The sequence below is a fragment of the Crocodylus siamensis genome, chromosome 4 (assembly GCF_052110815.1).
Source record: "Crocodylus siamensis isolate JL-2025a chromosome 4, ASM5211081v1, whole genome shotgun sequence".
Classification (NCBI taxonomy): domain Eukaryota; kingdom Metazoa; phylum Chordata; order Crocodylia; family Crocodylidae; genus Crocodylus; species Crocodylus siamensis.
In genome coordinates, this window is record NC_143398.1 from 157,841,197 (window position 1) to 157,869,077 (window position 27,881).

At 41.7% G+C, this 27,881-nt stretch overlaps 1 protein-coding gene across 1 annotated transcript; it reads left to right on the plus strand.

The window, feature by feature from the left end:
* The first annotated feature begins 81 nt into the window (after positions 1–81).
* Positions 82–26,147, plus strand: TOP2A (DNA topoisomerase II alpha). The gene is made up of 34 exons (XM_090044460.1): positions 82–241; positions 384–527; positions 1,683–1,773; positions 2,693–2,756; positions 3,618–3,763; positions 5,864–5,961; positions 6,211–6,423; positions 6,625–6,798; positions 7,058–7,159; positions 7,735–7,872; positions 8,042–8,180; positions 8,482–8,639; positions 9,010–9,135; positions 9,661–9,771; positions 9,872–9,977; positions 10,588–10,697; positions 11,371–11,463; positions 11,881–11,995; positions 12,572–12,693; positions 13,480–13,628; positions 14,152–14,383; positions 15,404–15,538; positions 15,670–15,870; positions 16,458–16,653; positions 17,822–17,913; positions 19,585–19,731; positions 19,825–19,908; positions 20,542–20,739; positions 21,265–21,352; positions 21,640–21,798; positions 22,080–22,200; positions 22,309–22,373; positions 23,277–23,500; positions 24,526–26,147. The coding sequence occupies exons 1-34, from the start codon at positions 206–208 to the stop codon at positions 24,664–24,666; spliced, it is 4,518 nt and encodes a 1,505-aa protein (XP_089900586.1). The 5' UTR covers positions 82–205; the 3' UTR covers positions 24,667–26,147.
* Positions 26,148–27,881: the final 1,734 nt, after the last annotated feature.

Below are 27,881 nucleotides of genomic sequence, written 5' to 3' on the forward strand. Positions count from 1 at the left end.
ACTGGAGAGCGGGGGAGCTGATTGGCGAGAGCCACCTCCCCCGGCGCGCTGTGATTGGCGGAGCGGTTTCGGCGGGTCTGGCGGAGGTTTGAAAGGCTGCGAGGCGGCCGGTAACTGACTTCGTGTGCCAGAACCCGCGGCGAGAGTCTGCCCGGCCCGGCCCATCTCGTCTCGTCCACCCTCCGCACCGCGCCCCGCCGCCGCCATGGAGCTTCAAGAGCCCCAGTCGTCGCCTCTCAGGGTGCGTCCGGGGCCCGTCTCTCCCTGGGGCCGGGGTTGGGTGGGGGGCGCGAAGCACAGCACGGGGAGAGGGCCCGGGGGGGGGGAGGGTCACCGCCCTGTGTTGGGCTCCGGTGCCATCGCTGTTGTGTCCCCGCGACCAGGCGCTGAGCGAGAACACGCAGGCGAAGGCCGCCAAGAAGGAAAAGCGGCTGTCAGTGGAGAGGATCTACCAGAAGAAAACGCAGCTGGAGCACATCCTGCTCCGGCCCGACACCTACATCGGCTCCGTGGAGCTCCTCACTCAGGTGCCTGCCCGGCGCTGCGCACGCGCGTGCGTGTGTGTGCGTGCGCGGAACTGCCACGCGTCCAGCCTGCGTGTGCGGCTGCCAGAAATCCTGTGCGCGTGTATGTAACTGCCTGGAGTCCAGGCTGTGTGTGCACATGTGTGTGTGTGTGTGTAACCGCCTCAGATCCAGCCTGTGTGTGGGCAACTGCCAGAGGTCTAGTTAGCGCGTGTATAACTGCAAAAGACCTTGTTATCGCGCCTGTGTGTCTAACCGCCAAAGATCCAGCTGGCGTGTGTATGTGTGCAATAATCACAAAAGGTCCAGCTCATGTGTGTTGTGGGAGATGCGGGTGGGGGGTTCAGACAGAGCAAAGCGACTTTTGCCTTACCGGGTGGCTAAAGTTAATTTCGTAAAATGGGAAACACGGGCACATCCTCTTTTGTCTCCGGCAAAACCCTGCACAGGGCGTTTCCAATGGTTTGTTAATATCAAAGTGTGAGATACTTTAAAAATCAAAACCTATCTGGGGGAAGGTCCTTCGCTGTGTTTGTACACATTTAAACTCAGTGTGTTTGTACAAACAATGCCATGTACAAACACTGTTTGTACAGCACTGTGGGGTCTAGGGCTTGTAGGCACGCCACACTAGGAATTAATGCGATTACATTTTAGCCATGGCTGTTGCTCTCCCTAGAGCCTCCATCTCTGTTCTGTTTCTTCCCATCATGTTTTTATGCAGTATTTGCAATTTTATTTATTCGTTAGATTTAAAATGCTGCTTTTCCCAGCAAAGGCTCAATGTAGGCAGAAAGTTCTTGTGAGGGTTAGTGAGCATAGAGCCATTTAAGTGGTGCTTATTTAAGACTGCTTTGTTTAATTTGAATGGGATGTTTTTCCTCCCCATTTAGTATAGATATCAACTGTGATCAATAATGTTAAGTGCTTGTAGCTTGCTCGCGTAGTCATGTTCCCATAAATTAGAAAGAAATTACAATACTCTACATTGCCTGTTCAGTAGTACTTAATTCCTTGACATAAAAGTTAATGATTTTCCATTTAAACAAGAGTTAGTTAATTAGAAAGCAATGTAGTGTAACTTTGATTTATAAATTAAGGGTAAGGAAATCACAGCAGATCTGAAAAATATTGAGTGTTTCTCAACTTTATTTTCAGCAAATGTGGGTATATGATGAGGATGTGGGACTCAACTACAGAGATGTGACTTTTGTGCCTGGATTGTACAAAATCTTTGATGAAATTCTAGGTAAGCTGAGGGATTTAACAGTTCAGTGGCTAGCAATTTATTCTTCTGAAAACAAATTCTGGATGCCTGTGTATTAGGGGAACCCCAACTGTTTACTTCATTTAGTTTAAAAAAAAAAAAAAGTATAATGTTTGATGGTAATTTAAAATAACCCTTAACTGTGAGGATTTGCAAAGCATTTTTAAGACCATAGGGGTCAACCTTTTCAGCAGTCATGCCTTAAAAGAGCCTTCATCATTCCCAAGTGCCACTGTAATCCCCTATCTCTGTCTGATCTGCTGTTCTGCTTCATGCCCTATACTCCCTAGCTGATCTTCTGCTCTGCTTCTGCTGCTTTCCCTATTTGCTGTATTGTGGTCTGCCCCCTCCTTGATCTGCTGCATGCCTCACACACAGGTTGCCTGTGGATCTTGTGCCACAGGTTAGCCGCCCCTGCTTTAAAATAATGTCCTTGTATCTTCAGGCATAACTGATAATTGTTTAATATTAAACTCCTAAAACAAGGTTAACAAGCATTCAGATCCAGCCTGCAGAGCTGTGTCATACAGTCTGTTGGGCTCCTGGAGGGACTGGGAATGTGGGGTATCACTCAATCCCAGGGTATGGAGTTTTGGGGCATGTTTTGGAAGTAGGTGGGCAAAGCATGGCTGTGGTTGAGCCCTGCAACTCCCTGAGCCAACGCATCAACTCAGGCACTTGTAACAGTAGTCCTGATCCAGTCAATGAATAGCCCTGTTGGTTCAGATCCAGTCCAGGGGTGCCAGACAAGCCTGACAGCCATACTCTTTGCAGTCCAAAGGGTGTTCAGTGGTCTCTGAATGTATGTGTTCCATTAAAAACTGTTTGGATGTAAAGTTTTTCTATTCTAAACAGCTCAGATTTCTCACTCAAAGTAATCTGGTAATTTTTTTCATCTTAGTCAATGCTGCAGATAACAAGCAGAGGGATAAAAACATGTCCTGCATTAAAGTGACAATTGATCCGTAAGTATTTTGTTTTCACTTTTGTTGAATGATTTTTCCTCAGGTGTTACGAGCAAAATAGTTCAGTATGTTGGCACTTGTATATTTTCCCTTTCTCATGAGGTTAGAGTTGTAGATACTGAAGAACATGTTGTGTGACCCAATCAGAAGCAACTCCTGCAGCTCATCAGATAAATAACTGCAAGTTTGTCATTTTTCTTACCTTGGTCTCCTGCAAAGTGGTGATTTCAGGTCCTATCTCTGTTTTTAGCTTTTTACTTATTTTGTCCTTTTCAATTTTTGTACTGCCTTGTCCTCTCAGTTGCACCTTTTCATTTGTGGAGCACAGATATAAATCATGTATAATGTGTACATCATCAACTGTGTCTGCAGATCTGACTGCACGTTTTAAGTTGACTTGTCTTCCCTCTGCTGGCTGCATCTGCATTGTTGAGTAGGAAATTTCCTTTTGATGAAATGATGGCTTTTTCCCCACAATAAGAAGACTGGTGGGATTAAAATAAAATCAACTATTTTGAATTCAAAGAATATTTAACAGTAGAGCAAATTTTTTGGTTCTGAAGTTAGTTTGACAGTCCTGCTAAGACTCATTAGTAAAGTTGTAGATGTAAAAGAAGGAAAAACGTAAAGCTCCATTGTCCTCTGACTTGAGTTTTAGAATCTGTTCCCTGTTATTGCCTTGAAATAGTATCTTAAAGTGGCATTTTTATAATGACCACCTGGTTTATTATTATTTGTTTGTTAGGAAAATATTTTCTTCAAGCATTTTAGAAGGAAGAATGTTACCTAAGTTGGCACTTGACTCTTCATGTGATACCGCCAATTCCATTTTTATGGGAAAATATTTCTTTTTCTATACAGGGAAAATAATACAATCTGTGTATGGAACAATGGGAAAGGTATTCCTGTTGTGGAACATAAAGTGGAGAAGATGTATGTACCTGCCCTTATTTTCGGACACCTATTAACATCTAGCAACTATGATGATGACGAAAAGAAAGTCACAGGTAGAGTCTCTTAAAAATAATGTATTCTAGCTGGGAATATATATATATTTTTTTTTTTTGGTCCAGCCCAATTGGCTTTAAATGCATTAACTAACCTAAGTGTGACTAGGCAAGGGTTTGCACCAGAAATGCAAAAATTATCAAAGTACACTTTTCTTGCTGCTTGTAGTTAGCAGCTGTGAGAGAGAGTCATCAAGACGGAAACATCCTTTAGTAACCTATCCCAGACAAATGTTTGTCCTAAACTTTCAGAGATTTAGGTCAGAGGTTCCCAAGCCCCAGTCCGCAGGAGGCTTGGCTGCTGGACCAAGTGACCAGCATACAGTGGACTGACAGAGAACCCTTTTTTACACTGAGTATAAAAAAGGGTTGGCTGCTGGTCTGCACTATGCCAGTCGCTTCCGGTCTGCAGTATGCTGGTCCACAGTTTGCCAAGCTATGGTCACTTCCAGTGCATGTTTTCCTGATCCATGGTCTAAAAAAGTTGGGAACCACTGATCCAGGTAATCTCTTCCAGTGCTTTAAAACACCCTGTTAGGTAGAAAGTTTTTCCTAATATCTAACTTAGATCCCCTTTGTTACTGTTTTGCTGCTTGTCCCATTCCAGTAAATAGAGAAATTTATTGCTGTTCTCTGTCTACCAGCTTGTTGTATTTGCAGAATAGTGTCAAATCCCTTCTCAGCCTTTTTTTTTTTTCTTCAAGCTGGGGGTGTTGAACCTACAGCCTGTGGAGCCCTTGTTATCTGACTCCTGGGTCTGAATTGACCTAGATTGGCCCTACAAGCAGGATCCAAGATGTGTAGTTCATGCAGCACCTATCTCAGTTCCTCTGAGATCCATGCCACACATGGTGCCTGCCTCACCTACTCTGGCATGTATCTGCATGCAGCATGGATCCTGGAGTACATGCTGCAGGTGCTGGATCCTGCATGGATATAGGGAGCAGATCAGAGGCCTGTGCCCTGGTCTCAGGCTACTGATCCAGCATGTGGGGTCAGATGACCCCTGTTTTAAGCTAAGTTGCAGCTCATCCAGCCTGTGGAGCCATGTTTCATGTTTTCATGACCTCCAGCAATGTTTGTCGATCGTCTCTAAATGGCCCCTCTCCCCTAGTCTATCCAACATCTCTTGAAGTGGAGACCCCAAAACTGGACATAATATTTCTGGTGAGACCTCCTCACTTTTATAATAAAATGCAAGAATGGCTTCCTATGACTTGGATACAACATTCCTGTTAACACATCAGTGCAGTATTAGCTATCTTTTTCTTTTTGCAACAATATTGCATTGATTTGTATTCAGCATGTGATCCATTTCTAACACTACAGCCTTTTCTAAAGAACTGCAAGCCAACCAGTCATTGTACCTCCTTATTTCATTGTTCCTTTCTAAGTACAGTACTTTGTGTTTGTTCTTACTGAATTTCATCCAATTTATTTCAGGCCATTTTTCCAATTTCTAAGGTCATCTTGAATTCTAACTTCTCTAAAGTGCCTGCATCCCCATCCAGCTTAGTGTCATCTGCAGATTTAATAAGTATGCTTTTTCTGCTGCCAAACCACGTCTGCGCTTGAACAGCAGCTCAAAAATGGAGTATCCTGGTCAGCATTGCTGCTGCTGTTCAGAAAGTAGTAAAGCTCCTGATAAACTTATGAATAGTTCTGGTAAATAGTAGAGGCTGGGGTAGAAAGGAGGACCCCAAAAATTTAGAGGAGGGAGAGTGGAAACTCCTTTTAAAAAGTCATCTACACATATAATGTGTTGTAATGCTTCTACTTCTTTGCTATAATATATATATAGAGAGGAAGTTTTCCAGATTTATTAGAGTTCTCTTAGCAGGCAGAACTGAAACGAGAGCCTCAGAGGAGGGGAATCCTAGTGCCCCACTTCTAATGAGGAACGTGTAGTGTGATACAGGACAGGATAAAATTCCTTTGAGAGAAATATTCCACTGAACTGCAGCTTTACAGCTATGTACCAGAAGCACAGAATAGCATCTTGATCATTTTGTTTTGGTCACATTGCAATGACTGAATTCTTAAAACTGGGTAGGTTTTTTTGAAATAGCTCATGTTGTAAACCTGACTTTATCATTTCAGGTGGTCGAAATGGTTATGGGGCTAAATTATGCAACATATTCAGTACCAAATTTACAGTGGAAACTGCATGTCGTGAATATAAGAAACTGTTTAAGCAGGTATGAATCCTCTCGCATGGTTTTGGTTGTGTATTTCAGTCAGGTTATGCCCGAGGACTAGATTTTCAAAGATTGGCCTTTGAGTGCTAGGAGTCAGCTACTATAATTAATACTTGTAATTCAATTAGCATTTGGAAACAAACTTTTCCCCCTTGATAAGTAGTCCAATAATAACTTATCTTTATGCTTAAATATTTCAATAGCTACTTGTATTTGACAGTTGTGACTCGTAACTTTTTTGTTTCCCAGACCTGGACAGACAATATGGGAAAGACAGGCGAGATGAAACTGAAATACTTTGATGGAGAAGATTATACCTGTATCACATTCCAACCTGATCTGTCAAAGTTCAAAATGACAAGCCTGGACAAAGACATTGTAGCACTGATGTCTCGGAGAGCATATGATATTGCTGGGTCCACAAAAGATATCAAAGTCTTTCTAAATGGAAAAAGGCTGCCTGTGAGTGACCTATAAAAATATTCATAGCAATTAATATTTCCCCTATCACTTAGGCTATAAGTTTTTCTTCCAAGTAACACAAGAATTTAAAAGATCTCTTGGAGGATAGGCATTAGTTTGTAATGGAAACTTGAGTGCAGGAATCTATGGGCTTTACTGGTATCTATAAGGGCTATTGTAAACAAATAACCTTATTTATAGGTAAAAGGATTCCGCAGCTATGTGGATCTCTATCTGAAGGACAAAGCTGATGAAACTGGTAATGCACTTAGAGTTGTCCATGAAGAAGTGAATAATCGTTGGGAAGTGTGCTTAACTTTAAGTGAAAAAGGCTTCCAGCAAGTTAGTTTTGTCAACAGCATTGCTACCACAAAGGTAACTTTACTGGTATTTAATTAGTCTGTAAGGTCCATCTACCCTACCTTTCTGTTATAGTTTAGACCACTTAACGGGTATATTCTTTGACCTTAATTTTGTCAGTCACAATGAAACTTCACTATATATGAGTGAAAATTCTCTAATTGGATAATGTGCTTAATGTCTGTGTTTAGTTGACCTGCACATAATGATTCCATTCTGTGTGAGCTGCGTCTGTGAACTTCTCATGATGTTTGATCCCCTTTTTTCCCCCCAGGGTGGTAGGCATGTTGATTATGTAGTTGACCAGATTGCCAATAAACTCATTGAAACTGTAAAGAAGAAGAACAAAGCTGGAGTTGGAGTTAAGCCTTTTCAGGTAAAATCTCGTGAGTTTTTTGGCTAGGAAACCAACTGTAGTGCTACTGTAAACTGAAACCCCAGTTTGCAACAAATTGCTTGCAATACCTGATTAATTGTAAACATAACTTTTTGCTAAGTTCTGAAATGCTAAGGGAAAGCATAAAATATGAAAGTCTCAAAGTTTCCAATTTTAGGAGGTTATTACATTTTCATTCTACTGTTGAGGAAAAATAGCTTCAGTTGTCATCCTTCATACTTAAACGCGGCATATTTAGGTCAGTGCGGGTACACTGTTTATGTAATGTCTTTAAATCTAAGCATGCACAGTTAGAATGGATTACCCTAAAAAATTTACTTGCTAGGTTAATATTAGGAAAAAAGCCACCGCCTCTTTGACATCCTAACAAATAACAAAATTGATCATGTATGTTCACCAGCTATTTCACATTGTCTAGAACTGAACAGGATTAAAAACATCAAGTAGAGCTTACAAAAATATAGATTGACAGTCTTAACTAAAGTATCCAGAAGCAACGCTATAGAATGAAATGAATGTGCACAGTTTATAATAATTATTAAATATAATTACAGGTGAAGAACCATATGTGGATTTTTGTGAATTCCTTGATTGAAAACCCAACCTTTGACTCCCAGACTAAAGAAAACATGACTCTGCAGGCAAAAAACTTTGGCTCAACTTGCAGACTGAGTGACAAATTTATCAAAGGGGTAAGTATTGAGGTGCAGTGAATACATGCCTGTAGCTGAGATCAGTGAAATTGCCTCTTGATAAATTTTAATGCCGTAGGCATACTACATATAGATTAATTTCAATTTTAAATCATTTGATATCGTGGCGTAGTTAACTCTTTCCATAACTGTCTCTCTTATATTCTAGGCAGTCAGCTGTGGTATTGTGGAAAGTATCCTAAACTGGGTAAAATTTAAAGCCCAGATCCAACTGAATAAGAAATGTTCATCTGTGAAACACAACAAGATTAAGGGAATTCCTAAACTAGATGATGCCAATGATGCTGGTAAATGTTTTATACCCTTTCTAATCATAGGGTTTTTATTCAAACATAGCAGCTAAGTGTTAGTGGCAAGTGAAGGAGAAAAAATGTTTCCTTTCAATCGTGTTATGTAAGGGAAATTAAGCTAGGAACAGAAACTGTTGAATATTCCTCCTATTAAATTTTTTCTTGAAGATGGTTCCAAGATCTGTTCAACTAAACCTTTGTGCTTGTTCAGATACTTATTTTTCAGTTCATTTCATGAGTGTGCAAACTTGGGTTCATTTTAATCAAGATATTGATGAGAAGTGAATTGCTTTTTTAGGCAGCAAGCATTCTGCAGATTGTACGCTAATCCTGACAGAGGGAGATTCGGCAAAAACACTGGCTGTTTCCGGGTTGGGAGTGGTTGGGAGAGACAAGTATGGAATATTTCCCCTTCGTGGAAAAATGCTCAATGTTCGAGAAGCATCTCATAAGCAGGTTAGTAGGAATGTCACTGAAATATATGTACTGGAAGATGTGGGTGACCAAGTGCAGAAAAACGTTTTTAAGCTGAGGTGGTTATGTTGTTCTTATTAACCTACTGCTGTAACTTTGGAAATTACATCCTAAGTAAACATGTGAGCCTACTCTCACCCTGAGCCTTTCTTGCAAATTAAGATGTAACATTGACAGTCCTGTACAGTGCTTTGCCTGAAGTGTAGTAGCTGTGATATGGAATGTAACATTTGTTTGGAACAGGTTAGCATAATTTAAGCATTAGACATCATTTTGAGCAATAGTACATCCTACACTTGAAAAAACCCAAGACACACCTGACACCCTGTCCTGTGCAATCCTTTTTTTTCAGATCATGGAAAATGCTGAAATCAATAGTATCATCAAGATTGTTGGCTTACAGTATAAGAAGGACTATGATGATCAGGATTCACTGAAGAGCCTTCGCTATGGCAAGATCATGATCATGACAGATCAGGTAGGATTCACTTAATCAAAATTCAAAATAAGGAACGCAACTAAAAGAAATAATATATACTTTGCTTTTTAATTGGTGCTGTTGTACCCAACTTCTCACATACACTTGTTCTTATAATCCTAAATCTCCTAACACAAAAGTTTCTATATTAGGCCACCATACTTCTGTATCATAAAATAAATAAAGCAGTATCTCTACCATCTCATGCCAACAGTTCTGATTGGTTGTGCTAAACAGAGGAGACAGTTTGGAAGTTCTTGGGTCTGTTTTGACCACTTTGATTAAGGTCTATAATTCTCTTCCAACTTTTTTTCTGCTTCTCAGGTATAGTTTCATCATGTAAAATCTGAAAAACGTAGAAGCTGCATAACAGTTATGCAGCTTCATTGCCATTGGTTGTATGTCGGGAAATGCTAAGTATCTCCTCTTTGTGAGGTGTTGAGCACTGCATGAGGCAGGCCTGACTTGTAGTTGTTTCCCGGCATGTGTCTGACTAAAATCTACCTTCTGAAAACAATGTTTCAGGATCAAGATGGTTCTCATATCAAAGGCTTATTGATCAATTTCATCCATCACAACTGGCCTTCTCTTCTACGGCACAATTTTCTGGAGGAGTTTATTACTCCCATCATAAAGGTAAAATCCTGAATAGAGTGCAAGTGAAATTAATAATACCCTGAATGTCCAAGTCTTGGATTCCCTGGGGTTTCACAATTCTAATTTTCCTTCACTATAGGTCTCCAAAAACAAGCAGGAGATTCCATTCTACAGCATTCCTGAATTTGAAGAGTGGAAAAATAACACTCAGAATCACAACAGCTGGAAAATCAAATACTACAAAGGTTTGTCATAAACACTGTGTAGTAGTGCTCAGAGCCAAGTAAGAGCTTTTTCATTATCAGATAAATGTACATGATGTGCAATATATAAAGCCTAAGACAGCACAATACATCATTTGAGGATATACCAAGTGAAGGCACCTTAAAGATCTGAATTAAACATAGGCCTTACATTCAGAAACATCTCCCAAAATGGAATGATAATGCTACAGGGATCCATTCTCCAAGTGTTCTAGGTGTCTGTCTATTGCTGTCAACAGTGCAGAATCAGAAGATCCTTGGAAGTGAAATCAGTTTCCTTCTTTGTTCTCACTGCACTGCCAGAAACCTTGAATACTGCAGAGCACAACTGGATAATAAGAACTCTTTTTAGGCTTCAGTTAATACCTTTGGGAATCTATGGATGTCACTTAGCCCTGGATGTGAAAGCTCAAGACAGAGCTCTTCTTTTTTTGCTGAATCTGATGTTTAGCTTTTGGGTTTCGTGATAGTTTGATTTCCAGAGAGTTTATGAAGTCACCCTCACAACATATATCATCAAAAATCTGCACTATGCGCTGTAGCTGAATATGTTCAAGGTGGTTTTTGGCACTCACTGATATTGGTATTGCAGGTCTGGGTACCAGCACATCGAAAGAAGCTAAAGAATACTTTGCAGATATGGCAAGACATCGAATCCGCTTCAGATACTCTGGCCCTGAAGATGATGCTGCGATCACCCTGGTAACTAAGAAGACTTAATTGAACTATTGACCTCTTACTTTTACTATTCTATTACTTGGCGTGCTTTGTGTTTTCTCTTAACATGATCTCAGAAACCTTTAGACCCGACTCAAAGTATCTTTGTTTCCAAGGTTACAGTTCTGGCATAATCAGTAAAATCACCATTATTCACACATCTTGGAGCTGAAAGCACCCATATAGCAATGAGTTCTACATGTAGTTCAGTTCAAACGAATCCCAATGTAATACAAAATATTCCTTTAAAAGAGTTCTGCAAATTTTGTTGCATTTGCCTGCCTGCCAGGTCCCTGGAGCCAGTTTTTTTAATATACCTTTGTGTTAAAAATGGGCTTCCGCTATTGTACTGATCTCCCGAGGTCCCTTCCAGCCCTAATGTCTATGAAATCTATGAAATAGTTGCCACCAGAATTTCTGTCATCTTAATCAAGCATTGACTGTCAAGTATACATTTGTCTTGCTAACCAATTCCATGAACATTGTCCCCAAAAGCATGAAGCTATTATTGATACCTAAAATGAACTGGGGAGATAGTTTATGATGATTTGGTTAACTTGCGTACTGCTTTCATTGACCGTAGTGGACGTAATGCTCTTCAGAGGGCCCAATATTGGTGGACTTCAAATGGAATCCCTTTTGATTTTGTAACTTTTAGGCCTTTAGCAAGAAGAAGATTGATGAACGAAAGGAATGGCTGACTAATTTCATGGAAGATAGAAGGCAGCGAAAGCTACATGGGTTGCCAGAGGTAATTAGCTTTAAATGTATTGAGGATTGCAGTCTCTCTTTCCATAGAGTGGTGCTCAGTTTTATTCTAGTATTCTAAAGCAATATAGATCTTGGGGTCAGGAAGTTGGTCACAGGATACTGAACAATTCTAAAGCTGCAAGATTCTATGGAGTTCACACTCACTCCTCTCAGGGTTAGTGTGGCCTCAATGTCAGTTGTGCAGAGATTAAGTTAGAGCTGTTTTTTAACGTTTGCCCTTGGAGTAGTTTTAAAGAAGTGGTAAATTCAATTATATTATTATAATGAATCAAGGGAATATCTTGAAAATAGCAGTATTGGATCTGAACTGAATTAGGCATTTCATTTCAGCAAGGTCAAGTTGCTGTCATCAAAGAAGTAAGAAATCCTTAAAACCAAATCTGTTTTTATCTTTTAGGAGTACTTGTATGGGAAAACTGTTAGCAACCTGACATACAACGACTTTGTCAACAAAGAGTTGGTCCTGTTCTCAAATTCTGACAATGAACGGTCCATCCCATCCCTGGTTGATGGTAAGTTACTCCAAGGGATGGGCTTTTTTGTAGGAAATTCTACTGAGAAATTAATATTTAAATGTTTTCCTTAATTACAAGGAATCAAGGTAATCTTAGTTTTAGTTCTGGATAGAGAGCTGGGAATACCAAAATCTATTCTGTTTCTTCTCTATCTCTTTGGTCAAATCACTTAGTATATAAGCAGAAGTCACAATTGTATAACTGTCAAATGATGCTTATGATTTAAAATCTGTATAATTCTGTAGCAATGCAAGTATAGCATCAGGGTCAGAGTACAGCAATTTAGCTCACTTGTATTGCTTATAGATTCATACAAATGTAACTAGATTGTAACAGCTCACGTGAGCCAAGTGGCAGCTCCCCCTCCTCTTTTAAAGTGGGGTGGAAGATGGATTTGTTCATACCCTTAGCCTGTCTTTTTCCGGCTAGGTAACGATGAATAATAGCATCTCCCAAGGGTGCTAAGGCTTTATATGTACAAATAAGTCTGAGATCCTAGGGTGATAGGTGCTAAGTGTAAAGTGTTGTGTGTAGTGATTGCTAAAGCAAATAACATTACTTTTTTCAATAAAGGTTTGAAGCCAGGACAAAGGAAAGTTCTGTTCACTTGTTTCAAACGAAATGACAAACGGGAAGTGAAGGTTGCTCAGCTGGCTGGTTCTGTAGCTGAGATGTCCTCTTACCACCATGGAGAGGTAAGCTTCAATACAGTGCACAAAATACTAAGGAAATATTCTATAAGCTAAATTAAACCTATATTGGGTACATCAATAAAGGTGGGCTTTTTTTGGTTGGTTTGGTTTGGTTTGGTTTGGTTTTTTTACCGATGGCTGACTATTAACCTGTCATTTGACCAATACTGATCCAATAGCCAATACACAGCCCAGCAGCATGAAGAGCGGCATCCGTCCCATGAGTCTGAGGGGGGAAAGGGGTGTGGGTGGGGCAAATTAAGGCCCGCATGGTGTGGGAGAGAGTCAGGGGCCCCCACGGCTGAGGGAAGGAGTGGTGTGGGAAACAGAGGAGAGCTTCCCCTGGGATGCACACCATGGCAGAAAGTCTCCCCCATACCTTCCAGGCAAGCCACCTGTGGCTCCACCTCGCACTCTGCCCCATCTGGGAAGTGCCTACCCCTTCTCCACTCCCTTCCTCACTGTGGGCCTGGATCTGCCCCTCCCCCAACCCATCCCCACGCCTCTTCTCCCTTCCCCCACAGACTTACTGGCTAGACACTGCTTTCCAAGCTGCCCATCTTCATTCCTGGCTGCACACATGCACAGGGCATTTATCAGTGACATTATTGGCTACACTGGCCAAAAAAAGCTGATTTCCAATAATGTAATTTTTCCTTTTATCAGTGCCAATCCAATATGGCCAGATATATCGGTGTACCTCTACTAACTATATAAATTCATTATACAGTTTTGCCCTTTTCAAGAGGAATTCTATTCTCTTACAGTTCAAATCGTTCTCTGTTGCAGGTGTCACTGATGATGACCATTATTAATTTGGCCCAGAACTTTGTGGGCAGTAATAACCTCAACCTGCTGCAGCCCCTTGGTCAGTTTGGTACCAGGCTGCATGGTGGGAAAGATTCTGCCAGCCCTCGATACATCTTCACAATGCTCAGGTCAGTGCTAAGGGCTTGTTAGACTAGCCACTTATGGGACTTGGATTTTGTTTGCGCTTTAATTTGATAGTTAGAACCTAGAGTAAGAAAGCCTTATTAGGAGGTTAAGTAAGAACACCTTAAAGGAAGGTTAAGTTCTTGCTAACTCTAACATTTCCAGCTTCCCTCCTTTTGTATGTAACCACTTGAAAGAGACTGGAATTGTTCTTCATGCATCATGATTCAAATAAGTTATACTCTGCTGTTGCTTTCCCATGAAGCAAAAAGGAATGTGACGAAACAGAGATAGCAGCAAGGAAAAGCAGAAAAACTGTGGAGTGAGGGGAGTGTTTAAGGAATAGAACTAAATTAGTAGAGAGAAGTTTAGTGCCCTGTGGAAGTGCAGATGTGCTCACGCTCACTCGCTCACTCACTCACTCTCTGCTCTTTTTTTCTCCCCGCCCCCCACCCCCTCCATGTGTGGTCTTATGAAACCTGTTTTGCTCTTAGTAGACATCTGCACAAATCTTCTTTTCCTTTTTAGTCCATTGGCGCGGTTGATGTTTCCACCAATGGATGACAATGTCCTGAAGTTCCTGTATGATGACAACCTGCGTGTGGAGCCAGAGTGGTACATCCCAATCATTCCCACGGTGCTTATAAATGGTGCAGAAGGAATTGGTACTGGCTGGTCCTGTAGGATTCCGAACTTCGATATCCGAGAGGTTGTGAATAATATTCGCCGTATGATGGATGGAGAAGAGCCTTTGCCAATGGTAACTAGGCACTAAACTAAGATTATTCTTTAGGTCTTCAGCATATGTTGGAGCCTGTAATGCATTTTTCCAGTATAAGCATTAGAGGTGCACTGATATATCAGTCCCATATCATATCAGCACCAATATAAGGAAAATTGACATTATTGGCAATGGGCTTTTTTTGGCTGATGTGGCTGATAATGTCACAGATCAATGCCTCATGCAGGCGCACAGTCACAGCACAGAGAGCAGCATCCGGCAGGTAAATCTGTTGTGAGGAAACACAGGAATGGAAGGGAAGTCCAACAGTCTGCACCAATCTTAATTATAACTTCCTGACCCCAAATGGTGATCACTCTGACCCTGAGTTGGAGGGGCAAGACCCCCGAGCCAGGAACTTCTGGCTTTAAGTCCCAGCAAGAAGCATTGACACACCTAGTCAAAATTCTCAGCTTTGGCTGCAGCCGACACTCAGCAGACTTAACCACACCTACACGTGTGTAGCAGAAAAGCATGAAGGGGGCAACCAGCAAAGGCCAGAAGCATGGGAAATACCCACAGTAGAACATAACCATAGCTATACCTATCTCATCCCAACCAGTGGTTGTCCAATTTCTTGAACACCTACAGCGATGGAGAGTCCACAGCTTTCCTAGCCAGTCTGTTCCACTGCCTAACTGTTCTAACAGTTAAGAAGTTTTCCCTGATAGCCAATCTAAACCTACCTTTGCTGCAGCTTCAAGCCATTGCTTTGAGTCCTGTCCTCTGCAGCAAGAGAGAAAAGGTGTTCTCTTTATGGCAGTCCTTCAAGTATTTGAAGACTGCTATCCATTCAGTCTAAGGCACTTTTTCCACAAGCTGAACATGCTTAGCTCCTACAACTTCTCCTCATATGACTTGCTTTCCAAGTCCTTTTTCATAGTTTCATAGTTCATCATTGTCACTCTCACCTCTGGACCCCCTTTAACTTCTTCATGTTCTTTTTAAAATGTGGAGCCCAAAACTGCATGCAGTGTTCTAATATTCTTTCCTATTTAGCTTCCTAGTTACAAGAACTTCAAGGGCACAATAGATGAACTAGGACCAAATCAATACATGATAAATGGTGAAGTGTCTATCCTGGATTCTACAACCATTGAGATCTCTGAGCTACCAGTAAGAACATGGACACAGGTAGGAAATGCAGAATTTGCCACAGGAAAATTTATCTTGTCTTATAAACAACAAAGTCTGATGGTTAGTGCTGAGTGCTTTGGTGGTCCTGGGAGAACTGAGGACCTGACTTGACTTAATTCTTTCATCAGACCTACAAAGAGCAGGTGCTGGAACCCATGTTGAATGGTACCGAGAAGACTCCTCCATTAATCACAGACTTCAGAGAATATCATACAGACAAAACGGTCAAGTTTATAGTGAAGATGAGTGAACAGAAACTGGCTGAAGCAGAAGCAGCTGGACTGCATAAGGTCTTCAAACTCCAAACAAGTTTAACATGCAACTCCATGGTATGTGCCACATTGTTGCAAGAACTCTTTCAATAGTTAAATAAAAAGCTTAAATTTAAATACTGTCAATGTAGACACCAAAGATACTCAGAGCCAAAGCTGCTGTGCATTTAAAAAATGTACTACCTCGTACATATCATTCACTTCCAGTTTCTACCTTTCTTTGCTGTTGCTGGTTTGAAGTTGATAACTTATTGGTGAATATTTATGGAAAGTTTGGTTGTACGCTGAAATTCTGGGAGTAAGACAAAGCAGTGTGGTTTTTTGCTTTGAGGTACTAGAGGTGCTCCTGTCATTCCCAAGTCCCCTGAGGATAGTAATTGTGATAGTGTGATACCAGCATTGTTAGCATATGGTATGTCATGAAGCAATAGTTTTGTCCCAAAAGTCAAAGCCCAGTATGTGCCATTGGCATAATTCTGAGATCCTTGAAAGCCTAGAGTGCCTTTCCTGCTGTGCTTGAAAAATGGATTGATTTTGAAATAATTTATCTTTGCTACATAGGATAAAAGCCACCAAACCTCAGGGTTGTGAGTAAATAAGCTGTTCTCTTTTTACAACTATAAGGTACTGTTTTCCCTCACCAGGTTCTCTTTGACCACGTGGGCTTTCTCAAGAAATATGAAACTCCTCTGGATATTCTACGAGAGTTTTTTGAACTCCGATACCGGTATTATGGATTGAGAAAAGAATGGCTTCTAGGAATGTTGGGTGCTGAGTCTTTGAAACTCAACAACCAAGCTCGTTTCATCTTGGAGAAAATCGAGGGCAAAATAGTGATTGGTATGTATTGTTCTTGGTGCTGCCTCGGTGTTTGTAATCAAACATTTTCTTTATGAAGTTTATAGGCTAGCTGGGTGCTCTTCTGAGCTAGTTAAGTGGTCTTGTTCATTCAAGCTGTTTTTACTGACTTGTGCCATAGATAATATCTATTTCTGATAAAATATCATAAAAAATCACTTCATAAATGCTCCTTGATTTTTAAAAAAATAGTCCTGTATATATACATTACCCAAATAGAATGCTACTTGACTGTTACGTTCATTGCCATTATTTTGAAAGTTAAAATATTTTTAAACAATTGTTTAGCAAAAGGCCTACTTTCTCCTTACCCAGCTTAAGGGAGTGGAGTTTGGAGGTTGAAGCAACAATTTGTGCTTTTCTACTAAAAACAAGGGTAATCCTCAAGAGCCCAAGGTTTTTTCTGCATTTCATTGTTGTCAAAAGGGGACTTAATATTCGCTCTGGCACCTTATGGACATGAACAAAATCCCCAAAAAAACAGTGCTTTACTTTCAGCTTGACACACCCTTGTACTTTAGCAGGGCTTCTTGGCACTTTTATTTAATAGTTGATTCAATCAGCTATTAGATAAATGTGCTTCAGCAGGGCTTCCTGGCACTTTTATCTATATTTTATCTATAAGTTGGGCAAGCCAGGTCAAACTGATGTGATGCCTCTTCCAGGCAAGTGATTCCCCACCCCCACATCTGTCATTAGCCTCTGTATTTCGCTGACTTTACACAAAAAGTGAAGTAATTCTCTCTATTCTCTCTCTCAACATCTACTTTCTGGAGCATTTTCTTGCTGTTCGTGGATCTGTTCTTACCAGGCCTCAGGAGCAGAATGGTCTGATAAGTCACAAATCATTAGCCAGATCTCTCATTTAGTATAGGCGTGAGCTCCTCCATATCTTTTTTTCAAAGTCCCATTGTGGTAACACTTGTGAGATGTGAAGATTGTCAGAGTTCTCTGTGGTGCTGAGCTCCTGTAATCGTATGAGCCTGACTGACTGTTGCCGCTTGTCAATGTCAGTGGAACAAGTGGTATCTTTTCAAACTTCAAGCATCAATGGGCTGGTAAATGGCAAATCTGTTTCCTTTTTCTTGTGCCAATGAAATATAAACCTAGTGTAAGCTTCATAAACATCATGCTTCTGGGTTTTTTACAGAAAACAAACCTAAGAAAGAACTGATTCAGGTTCTTATCAAGAGAGGCTATGAATCTGATCCTGTGAAGGCATGGAAGGAATCTCAACAGAAGGTAATTCCATTCCGCCTTGCCATAATTGGTCTGCCTGGGTTCTAAAGCAGCACAGAGCAACATAGGTTTAAGGCAGGGGCAGGCAAAATACAGCCTGCAAGCCGAATCCGGCCTCCCAGGCCATTTCACCAGGCTTGTAGGCGGGTGCCTACCAATTTGCTGCATCTGGCCCGGCCCTGTGCTGCCCCTGCTGTGCTCATATGGGCCCACACCATGCTCACTCCTGCAAGGGCAGCACACACTGCATTCCCTTCCTTGCCCACAGCACACCCCTGATCTTGGCCCCTCAGGTGGGGAAGCATCAGTGAGCAGGGGAAGTAGTGGCGGGCAGGCAGAAAGGTAAAGAAGTGGCAGGAGAAGGGCAGAAGTGTTGGTGGCAAAAGTAGCAGGGGTGGGAGTGGCCATGGTGGGGAGAGATCAGTAGTGGCAGTGGGGAACAGTAGGGAGCTTCATGCTATGGAGCTGGGCTGACTCTGTCCCTCTCCCTGCCACCCCAGCCAAGCCCCATGGTCTGCACTGGCAGCTTCGTTGTGCAGGGCTCAGGTATGTGAGCCCCGCACTAAGGAGCCAGTAGCCCGGCCATGTGCAGTCCTGGGGTTTGCCAGGACCACACTGCTGGGGGGCTTCACATACTGCTGCCAAACCCCATACCCCACCACATCCTGCCATACCCCCCACCAATATACAAGAGTAAGACTTCATTTTAAGCTATTATGCAATCACTTTTATCTATACTATACAAACACACAAATCGGGACAGTATATTTTTTTAATAAAATTAAAATATGTTATTGTAGATGTTTGATTTTTACTATATAATTTGGTTTTTTTCCGGTTCCGAAATGACAAACCCTTTTCCCAAAAGGAGTACTTCTGGGGGCAAGAGGAGGGGATGTCCAGTGGCAGAAGTCAGGGGTTAGGGGCAGGATTTCCGGTCCCAAGATGATAACCAGGAGGTGGTGCACCTGTCAAGGGGTAGGGCTACCCTTGCAGCCCTGGACAGGTCACCAAAACTCATTAAGCAGCCTTCCACCAGAAATAATTACGCACCCCTGGTTTAAGAAACGGTAATGGGGAAAAACAATCTTCCATTACCATTCCTATCTTGGATATTTAAATACCACGTGTAAGCCTGTTATGGGAAAGCTGAACCAAATAAGATTTTATCTGAGAGTTGAAGAGTCCCCAGTCTTTTTTGTTTCTTATTTCAGTGCGATCCATAGACTAGGTCCATATTAAAAGTTCTGTCTGAACAGTTCCTAATATTAAGTGATTGTTTCATTATTCCTTTGGAACGTAAGTTTTATGGGAGGATTGCATTTCTGGTGAGAGGTGATTTCGCAGGTAACCAAAGCTGGTCTTAATAAGAGCTTGGAATATTCGGACAGATACTGAAAGACACTATATTTGAGGGGACTCATTGCAGAAGAGTTTCTTGGGGTGATATATACAACATATCACTCACTAGATGGATTCCTATGCTTTGTACCACTTGAAGTTTTTTCAGGGAGTGAGATTTGATGCCTAGTTCTGAGTAGCTGTAATAGTACCTGGAAGTCATGAATGTATGTAGTACAAATGCTGTGCAGCATCTAATAGCAACATTTATATACAACAGTTAAGACTGTGGGTCAAAATGCACTTACGGACATTGTACATTTTAATCTGTAGGATACAGAAGATGAAGTAGATGAGGATGACCAGGACAAGGAACCCACAGCAGCCTCTGGACCAGACTTCAACTACCTGCTGAACATGCCCCTTTGGTATCTAACTAAAGAGAAGAAAGATGAGCTCTGCAAACAGAGGGATTCCAAAGTATGGTGACTGGGTTCACTGTTAAACAGCTGGAAAAGAAAATAGTGGCTAAATAATATATGTAACTACTTATTCCTGATTGCCCTCTTTTAGGAAAAGGAGCTGGAAAATCTGAAATGCAAGAGTCCTTCAGATCTGTGGAAGGAAGACCTGGCAGTTTTTGTTGAAGAGCTTGATGTATGTAGATGTTCAGTGCCAATTTCTTGGGCTTTGAATCTTGTAATCAGCTCCTGGTCAGCTTGGTTTACATTTTTGTGCTGACCTCAAATATTAGTTTGAATGTGTTGTGTGAGATTCTTTCCTTACTATAGCAGGAAGCCATAGCCTTAGCCATCTGATTGGTTGGAAAGGATGTCATTATTCTAGAGCAGAGCTGGAATGAAGAGAATTCAAGCCAGAAAATGTGGCAGTTGAAAAAAGTTCTTACACTGTGTAGAGAATTTTTAGGAATGGCAAAAGGAAGTCCAGAAGTGGGATGTAAGCAGGGGGGGAGGCCTAGAACACTGCTTTCATTAACTAGCATGGTTATTATCCATGTCAGTTCTGGTTGCTGCAGTATAGCTCTGCAACAACTACAGCACTTTCTTTTATTTCCCAAAGTAACCAGAACTATAGCTTTGCTTAAATAGAGCCCTTCAGAGAGAGAAATGTGCAGGTGTCCTCATCTCCATCAGGTGATAGGAAATCCATTGCACATGGGTTAGCAGAGTGGGTTATTGTGTCAGCAAAACATTGTTTTTCTTAGTAGCAACAGGTATGTTTTTCTTTCAGAAGTTCCCTGTTGTACTGTTTTATGATCTCCCTCTGTAGGCTTTGGAAGCCAGAGAAAAACAGGATGAGCTGGCAGGGATCACTGGCAAACCGATCAAGGGAAAAGGGGGGAAATCAACGGTGAAAAAGCTACAACTGGCTGAAACCCTGCCATCACCACATGGCATAAGAGTTGTTCCACAAATAACTGCAGAGATGAAGGCAGAGGCAAAAAAGAAGACAACAAAAAAAGTCAAGGTAAAACAGGATACTCAAGAGGACACTTTCAAAGGGTCCTTCACATTTCAGGCTCTTTCAGTTGCATTGCAGCTCTAGGTAGCTATGCAGATACCTGGGCAACCTGTTCCATGTTTTGGCACAAGAATCAGAATTTGGGAAGTGATATTGAAAGTGGGTGTTTTCTATGATCTAGAGCTAGTCTCAACTTTCCTTTTCCATAGGCTATTCCCTCTACCAAGTTTTCCGGTCCACCCTGCTTAGTTTTACATTTTCTACACATTTATAGGTTGACACTGGGATATGAAGGCAGCACAACGCAGTCTAAAGTATGTGTGTTCTGGTGGTGGGGGGGGTAGATGACCGTTATAATATTTAATCATTACCTGTTCCTAATTAGCATATTTATGCTTTGTGGGACTGATGGTAAACAATTTGCTCTGTCTTCTTACCTTAGCAGCTGTTTATCATTTCAGAAATTTGAATTTGGTATTTTGTATGTTACAAATTAGACTGTAGTTTTTTTAATCTGTCTATACCTTTTAGAGTGAAAAAATGGAAGGGAACTCAACAGACGAAAAGGAGCCTTCAAATCTTAGACAAAGATTAGTAAAAAAAATGAAGACTGAGCCAGGTAAATACTTTCTACATGTAAATCATTTCAAAGGAAGATGAAGACTGTTGTTCTGAACTTGATTGGGTGGAATCTTCTGAACTTGATTGGGTGGAATCTGGGATCAATATGTTTGAAAGAATTAAGTGAAGGGGTATGCAGAATGATCATTAAGAAAAAGCTGAAGTAGCCTGCTGATGTGATGTTTAAGCTAGAAACAGCTCGGTTAAAGCTTTACTCTTGAGTTTAATGGGCACTTCTGGGACAACCATTCATGTGCGGATTTTCTGAGTAATCCCTGTGCCCAGTGCTTTCAGGTCAGAAGAAACAGACCACTCTGCCATTCAAGCCAGTAAAGAGAGAGAAGAAACGAAATCCTTGGTCTGATTCAGACTCTGATTCCACTTCTGAGTGTGAAGTTATTGATGTGGTCCCTCCTAGAGATAAGCCACTTCGCCAAGCAGCAAGTAAGTGATACTATTTGAACTCAAATGGGCAGTGAGGGAAGGCCAAATGAGCATTGAAATATCAGGGCTAGACCAATTAGAGTCTCCTTCATCAGGTGATCCCAGTAAGAAAGTAAGCTAAACATTGTGTTGTATGCTAGATCTAGCTAATTTTATTGTAATGCAGACTTAGGTTTTTAGGACTTATTTTATCCCCTCTGTGGATAGCTCTGCAGGCTAAGGAACTCATTCAATTTGCTTGGTTGTGCAATTAGATTAGATAATCATATCTGTTTTATTAGCAAAGGCTCAATACACTTTTGATTCGGACGAAGATCTTGCCAGTCAGAAAGTCAGTGCAGATGATGACTCTGGGGCAGCTTTAGGCTTCGAAGACTCCTCCATGGTTGAGCCTTCTTCAGAGTGAGTAGCATTTATGTACAATAAACTGTATGTGCTCAATGTCTCTCTATATTAATTAACTGTTTAATGACTGAGGAACTCAGAAGCGTTGTGGTTTTTTCCTTCTAGGAAAACCAGTAAAACTGCAGTTAAAGAGGAACCCAAATCACAATCTGTGCAAAGCTCCATTGCCCGTAAGTATTTATATTTAAATTAACCAACCTCTTTGGTTTGCCTGAACTTCCCAAATGTATTTAAAATGGGTGGGGAAGTCTCTGATCCTAGTTGTAAATATTAACAGAGACAAGTATTTGCTACATGAAAAATAAAAGTTCTCTTGTTTAGTGTAATATTAGGAGGTTGAGAGCTGACCTTGGTAACATTTCACTTTATTCTTACACTACCACTCAAAAAATGACTTTGAGAAAGAGTTTAGTTTTTCTTAACGTGTTACTACGCATTGCTTAATCTCTGCTTAATGAAATATGTACAAACCCAAACTCTAATTTAAATGATTTTTGGATGGGATTTTAGTCTTGAAACAAGACAGACGAATTCTTCTTATCTTTCTGGGCAGAACGAAACCCTCTAAATTGAATTTGACAGCATTTTTTGCAATGATCTGCTTCATGTTTCAACATATTCTCACTTTTACTGGGAAAGTTGATCTGTTTAGCATTAGTTCCATAATTTCTCATAAATGTAAGACATTCATTCAAGTTATTTTATTGTACTTGCCACACACAGACTCCCAAATCCTTTATCACACTTTGAAGGCTAGTGTTCTGGTTTTACAGATCACATCACTGGCTTATAAACCTGTTGGATGCTGATGTCAGAATAAGGTACTTTATAGCCAGCTGGCAGTGTCTCCCATTTCTGGGGGCAAAAAAGCCAGCTGCAGTTCAGAAATGATTTGTATGTTTATTTGGAAAGACCCAGTCAGGATTTTAGGGAAGCAAGCATTAATTTCTGGAACAGTAGGTTCAAAATGAGGTGAATTGCATTTGTAATCCTATACTGCAACAGGTAGCAAACTTCTGTTGCAGATAAGACAGCTCAATAACCAAAGGTTTACTTGCCTCTTGATGTTTCAGATAAACAGCCTTCCATCACTGATGTTCTAACCAAGGAAAAGGCACCCTCCAAATCCAGCAAGGTGGCATCTAAGGCAGAATCTTCAAGTTGTGGTAGTAAAGCAACAGCCCCCAAGAAGCCTGCCCCAGCCAAAGTAACAAAGAAAGTAACAAAAAGGAAGCCATCTTCCTCAGATTCAGACTCAGATTTTGGGTTAAAGCCCTCCAAGTCCACTACAGTGAAGGTTTGTATTCTGCTGTATGCCAGGCACTGGTATTCATTCCCCTGTCTGTATTAGACCATGAGCTTACACTAGGATATGGTATGCAGAAGGTGCAGGCAGTATGGGTGGGGAATCAGGGCTGTGCAAAGCTTTGGTTACTGATGCATTCTGAAGGAGATTCAGCCCGATTTGGCAGCCAAATCTCCGAATCGAATCAGGAGATCCATTAATCTTTCTGAATCGAATTGGGATCCTCCAGACATCCGGAGAGATTTGATGATTCAGCAATAGACACAGCTTTATGGGGGTTTTTCTACAAACCTCAAGATAGTAGGTGCAGCTTGTGAATACTAAGATGGTGGGGCAGATGGAGTGTCCCATGGGAGCAAAGGGGGGTCCCCCATGTGCTTGGCAGCGGACCCAGAAGTACTTCCAGGTCCACCATAGAGCATGTGGGGGACCCACACCCCCACTTTGGCAATTGGTGCCTCCTAGGTCTGGGCGGGGGGCACCTGGAGTCCTCCCACGGCCAATTGCCAAGCTGGTGAGGTCCCCCGTGTGCTCAGCAACGGACACGGACGTGGACCAGAAGTACTCGGTCCACTTACAGGTCCGCTGCTGAGCACACAGGGAAGCCCCCTGCACTCCCATGGGATGCACCTCTGCTCCACCATCTCAGTGGTCATAAGCCACACCTAGTACCTCGAGGTATGTAGAAAAAACATATAAAGCTGTCTATGGCCAAATCGCTGATTCTCCAAATCAGAATCAAATCTTCAGATTCAGCCGAATCGAATCGGGACAGTGATCCGAATCAGTGAACTGAATCACTGTCCCCCAAGTCAGGTTGAATCTGAATCAAATATAGCCTGCTTCACACACCCCTGTAGTCAAGTAGAGATAAATCTGAGCCTGAATTTCATCTGCTTATCTCCTCCCACCTGGTATCACCCTTCAAAGGTGCTGATAGTATCCTAGGGTGCCATGGCACCCTAGGTGAGAATCACAGAATCAGATGCTACATATTTGACTGTTTTTCTCCTTAGAAAACCAAGAAAGATGAATGTGACTTTTCTGATGACTTAAACACGGACATCCCCAGCTCACCTGTTCCTCGTGCAAGGCCTGGACGTGCCAGAAAGCCAATTCAGTACATTGAGGAGTCCGATGATGAAGACATGTTTTGAAATTTGGACGAAATTTAAAAGTACTTATCTTAATTATGCTATAAATTAGCTTTGGGCGGAGCCTGAGCCATGCTGTCATCAAAGAATTACAGCTCAGATTATAGCAAGTTGAGATCCAGGAAGTCCTTTTACTGATTCACCAGTGCCTGCCCCAAATTTATTATACTGCATGTAAATACAGAACTAATTTTCCTATAAATTTAACCCATTGGTATTGGTTTGACCCTCCCCTCCCCCCTACCTCAAAATACCAAGCATCAATTATACAATGAGCAAACCTGATCCCCAGTTAGTTGAAAGCCCTGCTATCTTTCTTGACCCTTCGTGGTCATTTTAGTGTAGAAGCAAATTTTTATAGATGACAAAAACCCCTTTATATAGACACTCCCTCTTTCGATTGCTTTAATGTTTGCAGAGATGTATTGTACATCTCTTAAGCTGCACAACCCCAAAGTATAAGCTGCCAAACCCTTATCCAGAGATTTTTTGAGTTGTACCCCTCTCTGACTTTGCAAGGCCAAGCCTTGCTCTTTTATGTCTGAGTTGCCATATTCAGAATTTGTCTTAACCTTGTCATATTTTAATCCCTATTTTTCCCTATGAAAAGGTTGGTGCAAGTCAGTTACTTCACTATATTTGGTGTGGGGTTTTAACATGTGCGTCACTGGCAAGGAGCCCATCCTCAACACAGTAATCACTTCCCCCGGTAAGAGGTACTTATGGTTGTGAATAAACTTCAACATAAAAAAGCCAAGGGACACCTCTGAGCTGCACTTCAGAAGCAGCTTTGAGGGAAGCAGTATTGTCAGTGGTGAGGGTGCTCATCCTACGGCTGGAAGTGTTTTTAATATTGACTGCATCTGAAGGAAATCTTTAATGTTTAAATTAACTTTAGGAAAGCATGCAAGTTGTTCCAATGAGAACACTGAAAAGTGGCTGAGCCTTGTCCATTGGGCTCACCTGCTGTTGTGTCCCAAGTAGGAGCCATCATTAAAATGGTTGCTGCAGCAGCAGGAGGCTCAGACAGTGGAGATGTCACATTTTTGCAACGAAGTTTTAGTATCCTGTTAACAAGGGGCTTCCTCCTACTGATGTCTGATGTGTGCACAAAGTGGGTGCATCTTTCCTGTGGGTCCTGTGTAGGCCACCTGTTAGCTTCTGGTGGTCCAGCTTGGGCTGTCCCACTACAATAGCCCAATGCTGGTTACCACAGGCATCTAATGGCAGCAGCATGGAAGCCAATGTAATCCATATTCCCTGCAGAAGGAGTTGGGAAGAGTTCCATTCATTTTCCCTTATTACTTCACTGGAGTATTTGTCTGTATTTATCTGGTTTTTAATGGTATGCTTTTTTTTATGCCCCAGAGCAAAATTGTGTGGTTGTTTGTCTCTGTAAATATTCTCTATGTTTTTGACAACTGTGTTCTCCTGAAATTTGTCTTTTTTTATATATTTCTCTAATAAAATTTTTTTTAACCTCAGCTTTGCTTAACACCACTTTTTACAGAGCCTTTATTAAGGATATTTGTCTGCTCATCTGGTTTTTTCACATGCTGAAAACTGAGTATTCTCATTGCTACTTGTTTATACTGAGTGTTCTGAAACATGGGATTTGAGGGAGAAGAGGCCCTCAACTCCCATCTACTGTTGCCAGAGACTGAGGTCCAAACAGGGTCACTGCTTTGTAATCCTCAAGAGGGTTGCAGTTCTATAAACACCAATTAGATCCTAAGTTGTTTCCTGCAGTGCGAACGCCCAGTTTGACTGCAGCATTGTCATGGCAATGACTTGAGATCACAATCTCAGTCATGACTTTAACTTGATAAAGTAGGGTAGATTCTGAAGAGGTTTGAATCCATGTTCAGGCAGCTTTCTGGGGTGGAGAGCAGGCTTTTGGTCAGGCTGGCATGCCCTACGCATCTTGTGTACAATTCAGATGGTTTTGAGAGCTGGCAAAAATGATCAGGAAAGATGGAGGGAGCAAAAGCTGGGTGTAATTACCCCTGGTGTCCCAAAGGGCCCAAGCCACTAAGTAGAACTACAGTGCTTGGTCTCCATCTGGAAAATCAAGGGAATTAATTGCATGATGACACCTAGCTTCAGATAGCATATTCCCCAATGAGGCAGCCTTCTTCCACTGAAGAATACATTCCAGCACTTGTGCAGCAGTCTGCAAAACAAGTGGGCATCTTGGTGCAGGAAATCTGGAGCTGGAGTTCAAGCTGCTTTCTAAATGATTCTGGAGTTCTGTTCTTATCTGTATTGTGACTATCTGTTCATAGAATCTGAAAATGAGGGTGGGACGGGACCTCAAGAGGTCATAGAGTCCAACCTCCTGCTCAAAGCAGGACCATCCCCAACAGGATCAGCCTGGGCTTTGTAGAACCGGGCCTTAGAAACCTCCAAGGATGGAAATTCCACCACCATCGCTAGGTAACCCATTCCAGTGCTTCAGCACCCTCCTAGTAAGTTTTTCCTAGTATCCAACCTAAACCTCCCTTGCAACTTGAGACCATTGATCCTTGTTCTGTCATTTCTTACTACTGAGAACAGTCTAGCTCTATCCTATTTGGAACCACTCTTCAGTTAAAGACTTCTATTAAATCCCCCCTCAGTCTTGCTCTTCTGCAGACTAAATAAGCCCAGTTCCCTCAGCCTCTCCTCGTCATGTGCCGCAGCCCCCTCACCATTTTCATTGTCCTCTACTGAACTATCCAACTTGTTGACATCCTTTCTATAGTGGAAGACCAAAACTCAACACAGTATTCCAGATGTGGCCTCACCATTGCTGAACAGAGGGGAATAATTTATTACTTCCCTTGACCTGCCAGCAACATTCATACTAATGCAGCCCAGTATGTCTTTAGGCTTCTTGACCAGGACACATTGTTGACTCGCATCCAGCTGATCATTCACTTTAACTCCAAATCCTCTTCTGCAGAGCTGCTGCTTAGCCAGGTTGTCCCTAATCTGTACCAGTATGTGGGATTCTTGTGTCTTAAGTGCAGGACTTTGCACTTGTCCTTGCTGAACCTCATGAGATTTCTTTTGGCCCAGTGCTCCAATTTTGTCTCGGTCACTCTGAATCCTAGCCCTTCTCCCATCTTGGCATCATCAGCAAACTTGCTCAGGGTGTAATCCATCCAGATCCCAAACCATCTTCCAGATCATTAATGAAGATATTGAACAAAACCAGCCCTAGGGCCAACCCCTGG

Excerpts from the sequence above, each read along its gene's own strand:
- TOP2A (XM_090044460.1), top strand. The coding sequence starts at position 206 with ATGGAGCTTCAAGAGCCCCAGTCGTCGCCTCTCAGG. Across the intron at positions 21,353-21,639 it reads AAAAATGAAGACTGAGCCAG|TGCTTTCAGGTCAGAAGAAA; the intron begins GTAAATACTTTC and ends CCCTGTGCCCAG. Across the intron at positions 21,799-22,079 it reads GCCACTTCGCCAAGCAGCAA|CAAAGGCTCAATACACTTTT; the intron begins GTAAGTGATACT and ends CTGTTTTATTAG.